The following is a 16,717-nucleotide window of genomic DNA, read 5'->3' as shown; positions in this document are numbered from 1 at the left end:
GGCAGGCCAGTGTTTTCAATCATTTTACTCCTTAACATGTATGAACCCTCTTTCAATATATTTATATAAAAAAGAGGAGGCAAATAAATAAATAAAGATGCTAACTAACTAAATAGAGCAAGCCAACTGAAGAACTTTGTGAGGGCTAACTTCTTTTCTCTTGGTTCCGTGCGTATACCTACCTAGAATTCTAACCTCTGCATCTGTGAGTCTCCAGTTTCTCAGCCCAAGCTTGATGAGCTGTGGGGCCCACTTCAGTTGCTCCAGCAGCCTGTCCAAGCTGACTCGTTCATCACTGCACCAGGGCAGCATCAGCACATTTAGCTGTTCCAAGATGTGCAGCCTGTCAACTTGAAGAACCAGAGAGCAGTTCAGGAATTGGATCCATCTCAAAATTGATGTGGGAGAAGGAATGATTTTTATCTCTGCAGGCTGCTCAATGTGCAATAAGGATCTACTTGGGATTTTTGTTAATATTTTTACGGGAAGTGTTCAAGAATATACAAACATACAGAACAATATAATGAAATTATATGTACTAATAAGCCAACTTTCAACAAACTCTGAATCATGGACAACCTTGCTTCATCGTCATCAAATTCCTTCCCTTCTATATTATTTTGAAGCAAATCTCAGACAGTTAAGTATCAGGTTTTTTAATTCTAACATAATCACAGTAGCATTATCACACCTTAAAAATCTTATCACTGGGACTTCCCTTGGTGGCGCAGTGGTTAAGAATCCTCCTGCTGGTGCAGGGGATGCAGGTTCAAGCCCTGGTCCGGGAGGATCCCACATGCCGTGGAGCAGCTGGGCCTGTGCTCCACAACTACTGAGCCTGTGCTCTAGAGCTCGTGAACCACAACTGCTGAGCCCACGTGCTACAACTACTGAAGCCTGTGCTCCGCAACAAGAAAAGCCACTGCAGTGAGAAGCCCGCACACCACAACAAAGCGTGGCCCCCACTCGCTGCAGCTAGAGAAAGCCCACGCACAGCAACGAAGACCCAACACAGCCAAAAATAAATTAATTTTAAAAAAATCTTATCAGTAACTTAAGCAGATATGTCTTGAATATCACTCTCAGACACTAGCTCACTAGAAGGAGACAAGCAGGTGGGAGTCTCAGGTGCAGTGAGTATGGGAAAACTGGTAACTCAAAAACCATGGGCCTGTATTCCTCAAGGGCAGTTTAAGGAAGGGCTAAATGACTTACTTAAGGTCCATCTAGTAAGGCATATGTGGATAAAAGACTATTTGAGTACCTGATAATGATGACTATTTGAGTATTTGATTTTGGCTAAGTTGTCAATTCGTTTTGTTTTTTTTTTTTTTTTTTTGGCCACACAGTGCTGCATGTGGGATCTTAGTTCCCTGACCAGGAATTGAATCTGCACCGCCCCCTGCAGTGCAAGTGCAGAGTCTTAGCCACTGGACTACCAGGGAAGTCCCTAAATTGTCATTCTTACTTAGTTCACGAAGAGCTTCATTTCCATCCTTTTCCAGATGATTTTCAGATAAATCAAGAATGCTCAGTTTGGCCAAGTTGTGAAGATTCTGAGCTGCAAAAAAAATTTTTTTAATCCAAAACAACAAGACTTTCAGGGAACTATAAATGCATTTTTAAAAATCCTTAGAAGAATTCTGAGTCCTTGTTTTCTTTGTTGATAGTATACAAACCATTATTTGACTTGATTAATTAATTTATTTCAAAAAGTATCTGGATAGGTTTAACCCCCAATTGCCACGACTGTGACTAGTGCACAGATATTTCCTTGTTCTAAGTTCTGACTAAAAAAATTGAGTTCACAAAAAGCCTAAAGCATCCGGGAATATAGTTTTTATGTCACTTTAGTAAAGTCACTCCATTTCTCTAAGCCTCAGTGTCTTCATCTTTAGAATAAGGAAGGTGAACTAAATAAACTGCGAGGGTGCTTACAATTCTAAAATGCCCTATCATGAAGGAAAAACAAAGGAACAAAAACCAGATGAGATGAGATGTTCTTTGTGTACTCAGTTTAGATGATTTTGTTAATGTCATAGTGGTGATACTAATAATAAAAACTTAGAAATTAAAAAAAGACAGATGAGGGGCTTCCCTGGTGGCACAGTGGTTGTGAGTCCACCTGCCGATGCAGGGGACACGGGTTCGTGCCCCGGTCCGGGAAGATCCCACATGCCACGGAGCGGCTAGGCCCATGAGCCATGGCCGCTGAGCCTGCGCGTCCGGAGCCTGTGCTCCACAACGGGAGAGGCCACAACAGTGAGAGGCCCGCGTACTGCAAAAAAAAAAAAAAAAGACAGATGAGAAAAATAGAAAACAAATAGCAAAATGACTGATGGAAATCTAGTCCTATAAATAATTACATTAAATGTAAATGGATTAAACACTCCAGTTAAAGAGATTAATAAGACTAGATTTTTTTTTTTAAAGCAAGACCCAACTCCATCTACAAGACATGTATTTTAATGACAAAGACATGAATATACTGAGGTTAAAATTTGGAAAACTATATTACATGTAAACATTAATCATAAAATGCTATCACTCTAGCTGATCACTGCTTAATTCTTTTCATTTCAGATATTTATCATGGTTGTTTAATCTAGTTGAAGTTTTTCCTATCAAGAATAATGAGAAAAATCTCCTTTAAAAAATAGTCAATTTTTTAATGAATATATACTCTTGTTATAATATTAGCTATTATTTATTTATTTATTTATTTTGTGGTATGCGGGCCTCTCACTGTTGTGGCTTCTCCCGTTGCGGAGCACAGGCTCCGGACGCGCAGGCTCAGCGGCCATGGCTTATGGGTCCAGCTGCTCTGCGGCATGTGGGATCTTCCCAGACCGGGGCACGAGCCCGTGTCCCCTGCATCGGCAGGCGGACTCTCAACCACTGCGCCACCAGGGAAGCCCACTATTATTAATTTTAAGCAATCATATGACCCTTTTTCTTATAATAAAATATCTTCTGGGATTTGGTTTAAAATAAAAAACCTGCAGAACTCCTCTTAAAAAGGGTACAGCTGCTATTTTAAGTTCTAAGCCTTTCTCGCTGCAGAGCAAGTAGAGAAGTAAAGTAGTATGGTCATCATTCTCATGCTTTCCATTGTTTATCTGGCCTTTTCTAATCCTGGGTTTCTCTAGCTTTTGGTTTATGTTGGCATATAAATAGTTTCCTTAGGAAACTTTACAGACTCCTAGCAGTTGTGTATTCTGTTTTTAAAAGGCTAGACCATCTTTTTTACCAAAATCTAAATTAAAAAATAATCTGAATCGAACATATCTAGTTTATCCTTAAATATGCAAAGGTTTCTCCATACTTGGTATATGCACACTTTAAGAACTCAAAAGACTCAACTCATATTGATGCACATTAACTCCTTCTTTACAGGGCAATAGGTAAGCTTTGGAAAGCCTGAAAACATTTAAGGAAATCCTTCTCTCTCTGCTTCTCAATCACTTCTTTATCCATTCATCCAAATCTTTATTAAGCAGTTATTATATAACAGAATATGTGCCAAGCTTCAAGCACCTATTTCTTATTTTCTTCCTCTTTACCTTTTCTTAAAATGACATCTTCAATTATCCTGAAATTCTCTCCTATTATTTATCCATAATAAATTTTCATTCCAGTCATGAAGAAGGTCATTAAAAACAAGTTAGATATTACCTAGAAGTCTTTATTATCTTTTCCAGTTTCCCTAAAAATTAAATTTCCATTTGAGAGACTTAGCATGCCTTAGTATGAAAATATCGCGTGTTTTCTTACACTATTTTCATAATGCAGGCAGCAGTTACCTAGGGTTTTCACAGCATTTCCTGACAGGCAGCAGGAGACTAATTGGATTTCTTTAAGGTCACAGGGTTCAGCTGACAGAGACTTGACTATGTAATCCATTCCCTCCCCTATATCAGACAAGTGGGTCAAACGAAGTAAACACATCTTTTTCAGATTTGTCAGACCTTCAGCTGCAAAAAAAAAGGAAAGGAAATGCATTAAGTCACCAAGTACATAAAGGCATCCTTGCCTTGTATAGACACAGCCAGTGTTAAAGCATCTTATCTGTTCTTATTATCAAACTTGTATTAGTAAATATATTAGAGAAAACAAAAATCTGACCTAGTTTTATAGCATCTTCCTCATTCATCTTAATATTATCCAGTATGAGCGTCATAAGGTTCTTCAAATTACCTAAGCTGTCAGTCAGACCACCTGCCAAAGAAAAGGGATTGGACTATGTTCAGCTGTCATTTACTATATTTCTATTACCAATCAAAAGATTTTAGTTGTCACTATGGGCAAGAAATGCTCATGAAATTGACACAAAAATATATTTTTTTGGTGAGAGATGGAGATCTTCCTTAGCTAAAAACATGTTTTAAAAATATAATGGAATTACAATGGAAAACAATAACAGAAAGATAACTGGGAAATCTCCAAACAGTTGGATGTTAAACAACGCACTTCTAAACAAGCATGGATCAAACAGGAAGTCTCAAGGAAAATTAGATAATATTTTGAAAAATACAGAAATTAAAATATATCAAAATCTCCAGTTAACAGTTACTTAAAGGGAGGTTTAGAGCATTGAATGCTTATATTAGAAATAAGGAAAGTTTTCAAATCAATAACCTAAGCTTACTACTTCAGAAACTAGAGAGAGAAGAGCAAAATAAACCCAATGCAAGACAAAGCAATAAAATAATAAAGATAAGGGCAGAAATCAATAACAAATCACAAACAGAAACAATAGGGAAAAATCAATGGAAATTAAAAGTTATATCTTTAAAAAGATCAATAAAATTGATAAATTTCTAGCAAGACTGACAAAGAAAAAATGAGGAATAACAAATTACCAATATCAGAAATGAAAGGGAAGATATCATTACAGAAATCACAGATGTTAAAAGGATAGAGAATAATATGAACAAATCTACATGCATAAATTTGACAACATAGACAAAATTGCACAATTTCTTGAAAGGCACAAACTAGTAAAATTTACCCAACATTACATAAGTAATCTGAATAGTCCTGTATAACTAAGGAAATTGAATTTGTAGTTTAAAATTTTCCAAAAAAGAAAGTTGCAGGCACAGATAATTTGACTTGAAAATTCTACCAAACTTTCAAAGAAGAAATAACACCAATTCTACACAATCATTTCCAGGAAACAGAAATACAGACAACACTTCCCAACTCATTTTATGACACTACCATTAACCAATCTGAAACCCAGACTAAGGGAATAAAACAAAAGAAAACTTCAAACCAATATCACTTATGAAATCCTCAACAAAATATTACCAAGGAGTCCAGCCATATATAAAAAGAATATTATACTACCACCAAGTGAGCTTCATACAGGGAATGCAGGACTGTTTTGATATTTGGAAATCAATCCATGTACTTCACTATATTAACAGTCTAAGGAAGAAAAACTACATGATCATATAAATTGATACAGCAAAAATTGTTGATACAATCCAATAACCATTCATGATAAAAATCCTCAGCAACCTAGGAATAGAAGGAAACTTCCCCAACCTGATAAAAGGCACCTTCAAAAAAACTACAGTTAGCATCACACTTCATGGTGAAAGTCTGAATGCTTACTCCCTAGGATCAGGAACAAGGGAGGATGTTCACTTTAACCTCTCCTTTTCAACACTATACTGCAAGTCATAATCAGTGCAGTAAGGCAAGAAAATGAAATAAAAGGAATACAGGGACTTCCCTGGTGGCGCAGTGGTTAAGAATCTGCCTGCCAATGCAGGGGACATGGGTTCGATCCCTGGTCTGGGAAAATCCCACATGCTGCAGAGCAACTAAACCTGTGCACCACAACTACTGAGCCTGCACTCTAGAGCCCGCCTGCGCACCTAGAACCTGTGCTCTGCAACAAGAGAAGCCATCGCAATGAGAAGTCTGCACACCACAACCAACAGTAGCTCCTGCTCGCTGCAACTAGAGAAAGCCCGCGCGCAGCAACAAAGACCCAACGCAGCCAAAGATAATGAAATAAATTTATTTTAAAAAATGAATAAATAAAAGGAATACAAAATTGGAAAGGAAGAAATGAAAATAATCTTTTTGGAAGGGACATGAAATAAGTTTATCAAAGGTATAGAGTACAAGATCGACACACAAAAATCAACTGTATTTCTGTAGTAGCAATAAATAATTGGTAACCAAATTTTTTTAAATTACCATTTTTAAATTACCATTTTTTAAATTACCAAATGAATGAAACAGGTATAAATCTAAAAAACATATACACAATCAACATGATGAAAAGTACAAAATGGTGAAAAAAGAAATCAAGGAAAATCTAAACAAATGGAAAGAGAAACCATGGTCATAGATTCAACATAATAACAATGTCAATTCTCCCTAAATTGTTCTATAGATTTAACGTAATTCCAACCAAGATCCCAAGAAGAGTTTTTGAGGATATAAACAATGTGATTCTTGGGAATTTCCTGGCAGTCCAATGGTTAGAACTCTGTGATTTCACTGCTAAGGGCTCAGGTTCAATCCCTGGTTGGGGAACTAAGATCCCACAGGCCGTGCGATGCATCCAAAAAAAAAAAAACAAAAAAAAATGTGATTCTAAAATTTATATGAAAGGACAAAGGAACTAGAATATTTTACAATTATATTGAAAAAGAAGAAGAAAGTTGGAGAAATAACACTACCCAATTTTATGACTTACTATAAAGTAAAAGTTACTAAGACAATGTAGTATTTGCAAGGGATAGACAAGGGTATTGACAAATGAAAGATCAATGGAAAATAGTATCCAGAAATACACCCATACAACTATAGCCAAAAAATTTGGGCAAAGATATAAAGGCTATTCAAACATGAAAGAATAGTCATTTCAATAAACAGAACAACTGGATATCCATAGGGAAGAAAAATGAACCTTGATCTAAACTTCACACCTTACACAAATGTTAACTCAAAATGGATCATAGATCTAAATGTAAAACATAAAACTTTAAAAGAAAATATAGGAAAAAAATCATCATGACCTGGGGTTATGCGAAGAGTTCTTAGACATGACACCAAAAGCATGATTTATAAAGAAAGAAAATGGACTGCAACAAAATGTAAAACTTTTGTTCTATGAAAGACACTGTTAAAGAATGAAAAGACTAGCTACAGATTGGGAGAAAATATTTTCAAATCACTTATCTCACAAAGGACTTGTATCATGAATATATTTTTAAAAAAACATGTAAAACTCAACATTAAGAAAACAAATTGACCCAATTAAAAATGGGTAGGAACTTCCCTGTTGGTCCAGTGGGTAAGACTCCATGCTCCCAATGCAGGGGTTCGATCCCTGGTCAGGGAACTAGATCCTGCATGCATGCCACAACTAAGAGTCCACAAGCCACAACTAAGAAGTCTGCATGCTGCAACTAAGAGCCTGCATGCCACAACTAAAGATCCCACATGCCACAACGAAGATCTCACATGCTGCAACTAAGACCTGGCACAGCCAAAATAAAAATATAAATAAATACTTTTTAAAAACTGGGTAAAAACTTGAAGAGACATTTCACTAAGTTGCAAACAAGCACATGAAGAATTTTCAACTTTTATTAGCCAACTCTGATGATATAACACCATACACAGAGTTCCAGTTGCTCCACATCCTCATCAGCACTTGGTATTGTCTGGTTTTTTTTTTCTTATTGTAAAATGACAAAAAGAAAAACAGAAATAATACTAAATGCTTAGCATTAAGTGAGAATGCAGAGCAACTAAAATTCTCATGTATTGCTACTGAAAATGTAAAATGTACAAAGTGGAAAATAGTTTGGAAGTTTCCTAAAAAGTTAAACAAGCACTTGTCATATGGCTCAGCAACGCTAATCCTACATATTTACCCAAGTGAATTGAAAACTTATTTTCACATTAAAAACTTTCATAAGAATGTTTATAGTAGTTCTATCTATAATTGCCCAAACTGGAAATAACCGACATGTCTTTCAGTAGTGACTAGATTCTAGCTATAAGAAAAAATAAGTGCTGATTGCAAACTCAAATGTCAAAGAGGGCCAGGGAGATGATGTTATTATAAGAAGTAGAACAGATGGGCTTTGTGCCCAACTGGAGATTATGTGTCTTTCCAAAGAGTGTAGGAGCAGATCATGAAGCTCTAGCCAGTTGTTACCAACTGCAGTTGTCAAATCTATAATTTTCAAGAGGAATGAGAAACCTGTATTTTCACATGATATTTCCCAATTTCAAAATGGTGGCATCTCCTTTAGGGAGAAGAGTCATAGCTAAGGGAGAGAGAACGGAAGGAGACTTTTCATCATAGATTGTTTTATAAATTGGACCATGTAAATATATTACTCAAAAAATAAATTTAAAATATTAAGAACAAAATATTGGCAAACATTAAAAAGAAAATTTTTAATTATATGTAGGTCAAATTCAGCATGTAAGTGACCGGTTTGCAATATCAGCACAAACAAATGGCCATCAAGAGAAGATGGTAAAGCCTCCTAACACAGAACGCAGTCTAATAAAGTCTGAGTGAGTATCCAGAATCTTATAGAAGGTCTTCCTGCATTGAGTAGGAGGTTGCAAAGCTTATCTGTACAAAAGGTTCTAGATTCTTAAAATGATAGAAAATGTCCTCTACAGGGTGACAAGTGAGGCAGAGCCTAATGGGAAGCCACTTGTGGATGAAAATGAATATCAGATTACAGTCACATAGAACAAGACTCCTGCCGGCCCATAGCTTCACAGAACTCAGCAGCCCCTGCTCTGGGCAACAGGACTGATCTACACAGGTGTGGCTGGACTACACAGGTAAGGGAGTCACCCACCTTAGTGTTATTGTGAATCTGGGGAAAACTCCCCTTTACCCAGAAAGATTGACCCCACATGTATGTGTCTGAAGTCTGGAATTTCTTCATGTTCGACAAAAACTGTTCCCAAAATCTTCCTTCAAAATGAATGATATTTGGGGTGGGGCTGGGGCTGGATGTGCTGCAGTTTCCTAGATGAGAATCTAGTGACACAGTTAGCCACCAGCTTCTGCAGGTGATTAGTTTATGGTGGGATTTCCTCCCAGACTTCAAAGAAGGAGGGGTGCTACTTGGCAGGAAAGCAGTGAATGTTGGGTTAAGACAGAGATGCTGACAAGAGGGAGGGTTCACAGAAGACAAGCTTAACCTACTGTATACAAACACAGACAAACATACAAACACGCACTTTACCATATATATACTACATAGCTATTCAGTCAGACTACAGAGCTTCAGCTCTGGGAATCCTTCCTAGGGCCTCCCAATCTGACAGCCTTCCCCTGACATGGAAGTCTCTCCCAAGCCCTTCCACTTCCCTTCCAAGTCCTGACACTAGTAGAAACTATTAGAAAATTTCAAGCAAAACAAATAATATCTAATATTTCCACAGTAACTAGCCGGGTTTAATTATAGCTTAAACTGCTAATGTTTACAATACCTGGTAGCTGTTGAGTCTCTAGGTTGTGAATACTTAAGGTGTGCAGGTTTGTCACAGATGTGATATGCCGCTCGTCTTCTAAGGTGAGGGGACTGGCTTCCACTATGATGGAGTGAATGTCCTTAAAGGTGCTGAGGACCGAACTGAGGCTTCCAGCCATGCCGGCACATCTCTTAATGTACAACCTGAGGCTTTTAGCAGAGCTGAATATTTTCCCTAGGTATGTGATATCTTGCTTATTCAACTTGCAGAAATCCCGGAGTGTAACCTCCAATGTCTTGAATTCCTGCTTCCAGTTGAAGAACAAAGACACAGCCCTGCTGGGAATGTAGGTTCCTGAGGACTCTTGCATGTGGACCCTGCTTGCGTCTTCTGTGGTCTTATCCTGAGAAGCCACAGCTCCCCCGTACAGGTCTAGTTTAACAAAGTCCAGAGCACTTGCACAATTAGGCAAGTTTTCAAAGAAGTCAAATAAGTAATCAGGGATGTTCTCTGAGTTGATATGTAGGCTTTTACCATGAAAGAAAGCTTCAAATTCTTCTCTCAGGTTTGATGTGGATATACTCTCACAGAATAAATTGATGCCACACTCTGTAAAGGAGTTGATGTTTATGGCTTTCAGAATTTCTTGCACAGTGGTGCTTTTCACATTTTGCATAGATTCCTGCCTCCAGAGAGGCCTCTTGGTGACTAAAAGCCCACCGAGGCTGCCATGTTGATACACTGATGCCAGGTGTTTCAGAACAGTCCGGGTGGCTTCGGCAGATGACCCACACGTATACAGGAGCAGGTTGCTGTACTTGGATGTAATGTCTGAAATGGAAACCATTTTCTGCAAGTGACCATTCCCCTTGGTCACCTCTGCTGGCTCTTCAGACGTCAATAAACTGCTGAGTCTGCGTCCTGCTGTGTACTCCTGGAATGATTTATGAAAGAACTTATACTTCGGCTTGAACCGTTGAGCTGTGTATTTACAGAGGAGTCCCGTTGTCAGCAGAACATCCTCGTTCACACTGGACAAGTCATCCGGTTCAAAATCAAACCTGTGGGAGAACACGCCCTCCAGAGCTAGGTCTCCACAGTGGTCCAGGCTCCGAGTGACCTCACTTGGAGCCACCCCTTTACGTTTGTGCTTGTTTTTATTTACTAGCAGATCGTAGAAAGCACAGAACAGTGTGGTTTGTGTGTTAGAGTGGAACTCACTTTTCCCCATCTGAATTGCACAAGTGATGACCACAAAGAGAGGGGTCTTCATCAGATTCCTCAAGCACCTGGATTTCTGAATTTGGAGCAACAAGCCTTCAGCGAGCTCCTTTATCAGCACTTCCCGGATGAGAGCCTGGGCACTGTCCTCGGTCATGTCCCCCACCTCGGCAATCAGCGCACCAAACTGCCTGATGTACCTCAGGCACTCCGTGGTGGTGGTGACGATGACCATATTCTTGAAGCGGTGGTTTTCCTTTATTAGGGCTTCGATTTCTGGGCAGTTCTGGGCCTTGAATTCATTGTAGCCATCAAGGAGAAAAAGAACCCTCTGCCGTAGCTTCAGTAGCATGGCCATGAAAGTCTGCTTCCTGATTGTGTCAGGTATATCCAAGAGTTGGTCACACAGGGTTTTGAAGAGTCCACCCTGGGCCCTGCTCAGACGGAGAAATAAAACTAATTTGAACTTGGTCAGAGCCTGGCACTCTCCAGAGGCCCAGAGCATGGCGATTCGCTGCAGCAAAGTGGACTTCCCTTTGCCCGGTTCCCCTTCGATGATGCAGGGGCTCTGAAGAGTGTCCAGCAGGCCACTCAGGGTCAGCTGCTCCAGACGGTGATGGTGTTGGTCCTTCCTCCATAGAACCGGTTCTGTGAAGGTGCTTTTCAAATTAAAAATAATGTCAATATCTTCACCCAGTGGATAGTAGTTCAGAAAAGATGGGGTATGGTATAAGTCCTTTAAATCCTGAGCCAAACCATCTAAGTCTTCTTCTGACATCTGATAAAAAAGACCTGTTAGAGAAGAGGTGAAATTGAAGAGGATCCAATTCTGTGTCTCCCCAGAACCTAGAGTTCAGGAGGAGGAAGGAGGAGTGAGGCTGAGAATCTTCCCTTGGTGACTTTCTTTTCCTTCCCCAGTTCTGAGCTGGCAGAAAGGGTTCCAAATATTTACTCCTGCTTTTCCCTGTTACCCTTTACCCTACTTGCCCTTTTGCCTTGTGTTTCTTCCTTTCCACCACCAAATTTTGTAGCAGCTGATTGGAAAGGAGAGGAGCCAGAGTTTGGGTTAAGGAAAGTGCCTGAGAATAGTGGGGATATGGTTGAGAATGATGGTCAGGGGTAACTTTCAGCCAATCAAGCCTTAACCTTGATTAAAATCTGTCAGGAAAGAATTGACTAATTTAAAGAAAGAAAAACTAAATTAATATTTCATGAAAAGCAGAATCATGCTTCTTTAGTCAGTCAGGCTCTCTTTACCATGGTGCTTGGATTACAGAGTAGGTAGTCTGGGGGCCACTTGTCCACAGATGGTCCTCATCAGACTAAGGAATGTTGACAACTACTACTGCCTACTGCCTTGGCTTCTTAAGTGCCTTCACTGTCCAGTTTGATTCTGAAGTCAGCCTGTGCTAAATCATTTATTCCCTTACCCTGGAGTTACTTATTTGGCTTCACCATCAAGTGACCTAGTGGGAGTTTTTTGTTTTGTTTTGTTTTCCTGAGAGTGTCTGAGCTTTTCCTCAACATAACCAAAGCCCAATGCCCAGTGATATGAGAGCATTGGAGGGAGGAGAGCAGAGGTTCTGTCATGGGGATTATGGATCTTCTTCATGATTTATTCTATTTGTAGAACAGCTAAAAGAAAACTAATACTTACTAAGTCCATGCAAGTCCTGAAACAGAGGATAGTTCCACTTTTCAAGGGATTTAAGGAACAGGTTACAGGCTTCTGAACCCTTCTTCAAAATCATGTGAATGATCCCTCTCGCAGCATCCTGCTCGACCTTCTCACAGCAAATGATGTTTACTTCATTGTCATTCAGAACATTCCATACAAATAGCTCATCCAAAATTTGCTTTATAACAGTCATTCCCATCCTTTGAATGAGAATTTGACTGTTCTCCTTTATGAAATCCACTGAGGGGATGGGGGAGAAATATACATATTTATTCATTTATACAAAATGTGCATATCAGCATTATGTTGCCAGGGCATTAGGTTCATGCTTTTTTTTTTTTCCCCTTTGGACCTATCTTGAGTTATGGAGATGCCAAATGCTTGAATTCCAGGCCCTCAAGAAAAGCTGTAAAGACCCTCATTCCTGACCCCAGAGTCCTTGGTGAGCAAGACGTTTTTTCTTCGATAACAAAGTAAAGTGAGCAATCTTGTCCTTGATATAAAAGCATCCCCACTAAGGTAATAGGGGTAAGACGATGTGCTTTCAAGTAGGGAGACTGGCGTACGATCTGCCATTACCATCTGTGTAACCTTGGCAAGTTGCTAAACCTCTTTGAGCCTATTTCAATGCTGTGCTGATAAATGTTGAACACACTGCCTCTCTGGGGGTAAAGGCCTGAATTCATAACACGTACCAATCTGCATGTTATAAATATTCCCACTGAAGCCAAATTCAAGCTAACAATGTATGTCAACTGGCTAACAAAAATCATAAAAATTCAACAGTGAGTTCTCACAAAACAGTAAGAACCAGCTGTAGTACACCAGTGGTTCCTTGTCTGTACAATGGAGTTGAGAACAGTATTTTACTTATGAAGTTGTAATGAGAACTCGTGTATAGTATTTCATACAAAGTAATAGCTCAATAAATGTTAGCTACTATTTTTAGCCATTATTCTGCTGTCAACACTCAAAGGAGTAGCACATTTTATCTCCCATAGAATTTGGTATTTTCTGAAGAGTATCACTGCAAAATAGTCGTCTGTATTCAGTTTAAGCTCTCTCACCTCTCACAGTGAGGTTCCCTGAAGAAGCTGTCTCGTTTCTGTGTCTGCCTTGCCAAGATCTAACTCTCCCAGGCAGTCCATGCCAGCTCGGAGAAGTGCCTCCCTGGTGTTGTACTCTCAGACACTGTCTGCACTACTTTTCCTCTTGGGCTAGGCTGCTCCTGGTTTTCAAATCTTTCTTGACTCATCCAAGTGGATACCTCCTCCCGAAGACCCTGAGGCATCTCTGGTCTGAATTACACCATCAGGCACTCAGACCCCCAGGATCGTACCCCAGGTCCCCTTTCTCTCTGTCCCATGCAGATCTCTACTGCTAACCTCAGCTGGAATGTTACCACATCCCTGTCTACGTGGCCGGTCAGCAAGTCTCTCTCTCGCCCTCTGGGGTCTCATCTGTTTTCTAGGCTTCTACATCCTCCCTATGGAGACAACCTCTAAGTCTGATTCTAGTCACTTAGAAAGGCCTAGAGACCACCGCAAGATCACAGGACTAGCCTTTTGGAGGTGACATTTCTTCAGCTGTAAAATTAAGATATTGATACTTTAATTCTTTAAAAGGCTCATGAAAAAGACTGAATAAAGTCACATAAGGCACAGACATAAAAATATTTAAAAATTTGAAAAGTGTGCTGCTATGTAACTGTAAGATGTTCTTATTACTAGCCATGGTATCTCCCTGAGTGTGGACTACCATACTCCTCTCTTATCAAGTAGTTAAGTGAAAACCATGCTGCTTATTCATTCATCCAGTATTCATTCTTAGCAGAATATCTCTGTTTAGACTAGTGCTGTACAGTAGAATTTTCTGAGATGATAAACATGTTCTATATTTGCTCTGTCCAGTAGTGGAGCCATTAGTCACGTGTGGCTATTGAGCACTTGAAATGTGGCTAGCGTGACTGTGAGACTGAATTTTACATTTTATTTAGTTTTTGTTTATTTAAATTACTGTGTGACTGAATTTTAAATTTTATTTAGTCTTTGTTTATTTAAATTTGCATTAAATAGACACATATAGCTACTTACTAGTAACTACATTGGATAGCATAGTCTACACCCAGTCATCAAATCGGAAAGAGTTATATTTTGGTCGCCACTTAGATCTACTCCGTGTTTCTTCACAATGATCTTGACAGATCTCTCTGCTTTCTGACCAGGAGGGTAAGCCCGAGTAGGTGATGGCAGGAGACCAATATTTTTTCCTTTTCAACCATAAAAACCAGAGAGTTTAATGAAAAGCAAGCTTGTATAAAAGAACATTCATGTTCAATAGGCAAAAAAATTAGACATATCATTGAAGAAATTAGGGGCAACAAATTGCACTAAGGGGAAAAATGCTTTCAGGTAATATAGGAAATATAAATGTACTTTTGATTATTGAATAAAATCTTAATGTATTACAATATTCTCAGCATATAAGAAAATTCCAACAGGAGATAATTTCTAGTGGAACAGAGCTGAACTTTCCTTCTTCTGAAGGGACTCAGATTTGAATTGCTGACTTGATAAAAAGATAGATCATGTAATATTCTTCCTGAGTGCATCTTCAGGACTGACAAAGAGATCAGAAAGAATAGCATCTTTATTCAATTACTGTTACAAATAGGAGATGTGTTCTGGAAACACCCACAGAAATAAAAACACAACATAATGAGATGTCATTTTGCACCTACCAATTATTTATATTTTATTTGTGTTATCATTTTTCACATAAATATTGTTTATTGTCTATTTTACCCTTATTCCACCTTCTCCCTGTACCCTCCATTCCTGAATTACACTCACAAATATACACCATATTGTAAGCACTGTGAGAACAAAAAGCATGCTTTGTTTTGATATTATACCCCCAGGGCCTAGAACTGTGGTTAATTAATTAACATTTGTTGAATAAATGAATTTGGTACAGATTAAAATGAAAAACCTCACCATGATGAAAAAGTTGTGAGAAAGCATTTACCATTAGAACTATTGGATAGTGCTGCAGTGAACATTGGGGTGATATATGTATACGTATAACTGATTTACCTTGCCGTACAGCAGAAACCAACACGACATTGCAAATCAGTTACACTCCAATAAAAATTTTTTTAAAATAAAGTGTTTGGAATAGTAAAAAACAAAAACAAACAAAAAACCTATTGGATAGTTTGGGCTTATATTCTTAGTCATCTAGGATCACATTCTTGCAAGAGTTAAACATGCAACCCAGACCTTGAACATGGTACCTTTTATTTAATGTTCCTTAAGCAAATCAATATCCCCCAAATTTGTATATTATTTCAGATTTTCCTGAGGTTTTAGGACAATGTATGTGTTTTATCTCACATAAGTCCCAAATTATTTAGAACTGAGTACTAATAGCAAAACCTTTCAAAGTGTGTGGCAATGTACCAGGAAACAGGAAATTCCCAGAAGCCATCTTTCAAACCCAGGATCTAGCCTCCCATGATGTCAGGGGACCAATATTTTAAAACAATCACTCTCTGTCCTAGCTTATCTGTGGTTCTGTGGTTCTGCCATTTAACACGGGCCACCATGTTTATAACTGAATTCTCAGAACCACAGAAAAATATTTGATGGGCATTCCATATATCAATATAACTGATCAGAGAAAGGCATGAATTGATTTTCTGCTCACTATCACCCGTATTTGGAAACACACTCTACAATCACGCAGATTTGATTTCTAGTATACTTACTTGTTCTGAATAAAAGCTTTCCAGCTTTCTATATCTCAATAGACAATATTAGTTCCAAATGGAGAAGTCAAAGATGACTCCAATACTGTCCTCTTCTTTCTGTAAAACGGCTACTCATTCTGTAAAACTAACAAAACAGAAACAATCAAGACAGCACCCATTGTCACTTTTGTATTTTTTTTCCCACACCAAAAAGGACGCACTATACATAATGTTTGACATGTTTTTTTTTCATTTAGTATATTTTGAGACATTTCTATATCAGTTAAGCAGTAAACTGCGTCATTTTAAAAATCAATTTCATTGACGTAAAATTTACATGCAATAAAATACAAGGAGCTTTGACAAATGTACACACCCAAGTCAGTAATACCCCAGTCAAGATTTAGAATATTCCCATCACTGCAGAAAGCTCCCTTGTGCCCCTTTATAATTCATTCCTCCTAGTCTCCATCAAAGCAACCACTGATCGGATTTCTTTAACTATAAATTACTTTTGCCTGTTCTAGAAATTCATGTAAATGGACAAATGTAGGGGGTACTCTTGTGTCTGGCTCCTTTCACTTAGT

General features: G+C 38.5%; 1 protein-coding gene across 4 annotated transcripts in view; it reads right to left on the bottom strand.

Annotated features, from left to right (window-relative positions):
• The window catches only part of NLRC4 (NLR family CARD domain containing 4), a 36,259-nt gene extending 19,998 nt beyond the window's left edge, over positions 1–16,261 (bottom strand). For 2 of the 4 annotated variants that reach the window (XM_033425240.2, XM_033425238.2), the window contains exons 1-7: positions 16,149–16,261; positions 12,359–12,619; positions 9,499–11,493; positions 4,126–4,218; positions 3,804–3,974; positions 1,469–1,561; positions 183–350 (exon numbers count right to left, since the gene is read on the bottom strand). In XM_033425240.2, coding sequence (XP_033281131.1) covers positions 183–350; positions 1,469–1,561; positions 3,804–3,974; positions 4,126–4,218; positions 9,499–11,493; positions 12,359–12,619; position 16,149 — 2,782 coding nt within the window. In that variant the 5' untranslated portion in view covers positions 16,150–16,261. Of the gene's footprint in view, positions 1–182; positions 351–1,468; positions 2,279–3,803; positions 3,975–4,125; positions 4,219–9,498; positions 11,494–12,358; positions 12,620–16,148 lie in introns of those variants that run through there. The other 2 variants (XM_033425239.2, XM_049696318.1) reach the window with 2 other exon arrangements.
• Positions 16,262–16,717: the final 456 nt, after the last annotated feature.

This window comes from Orcinus orca, chromosome 13 (genome assembly GCF_937001465.1).
Source record: "Orcinus orca chromosome 13, mOrcOrc1.1, whole genome shotgun sequence".
Classification (NCBI taxonomy): Eukaryota; Metazoa; Chordata; class Mammalia; order Artiodactyla; family Delphinidae; genus Orcinus; species Orcinus orca.
This window is presented reverse-complemented; position numbering and strand designations above follow the sequence as displayed.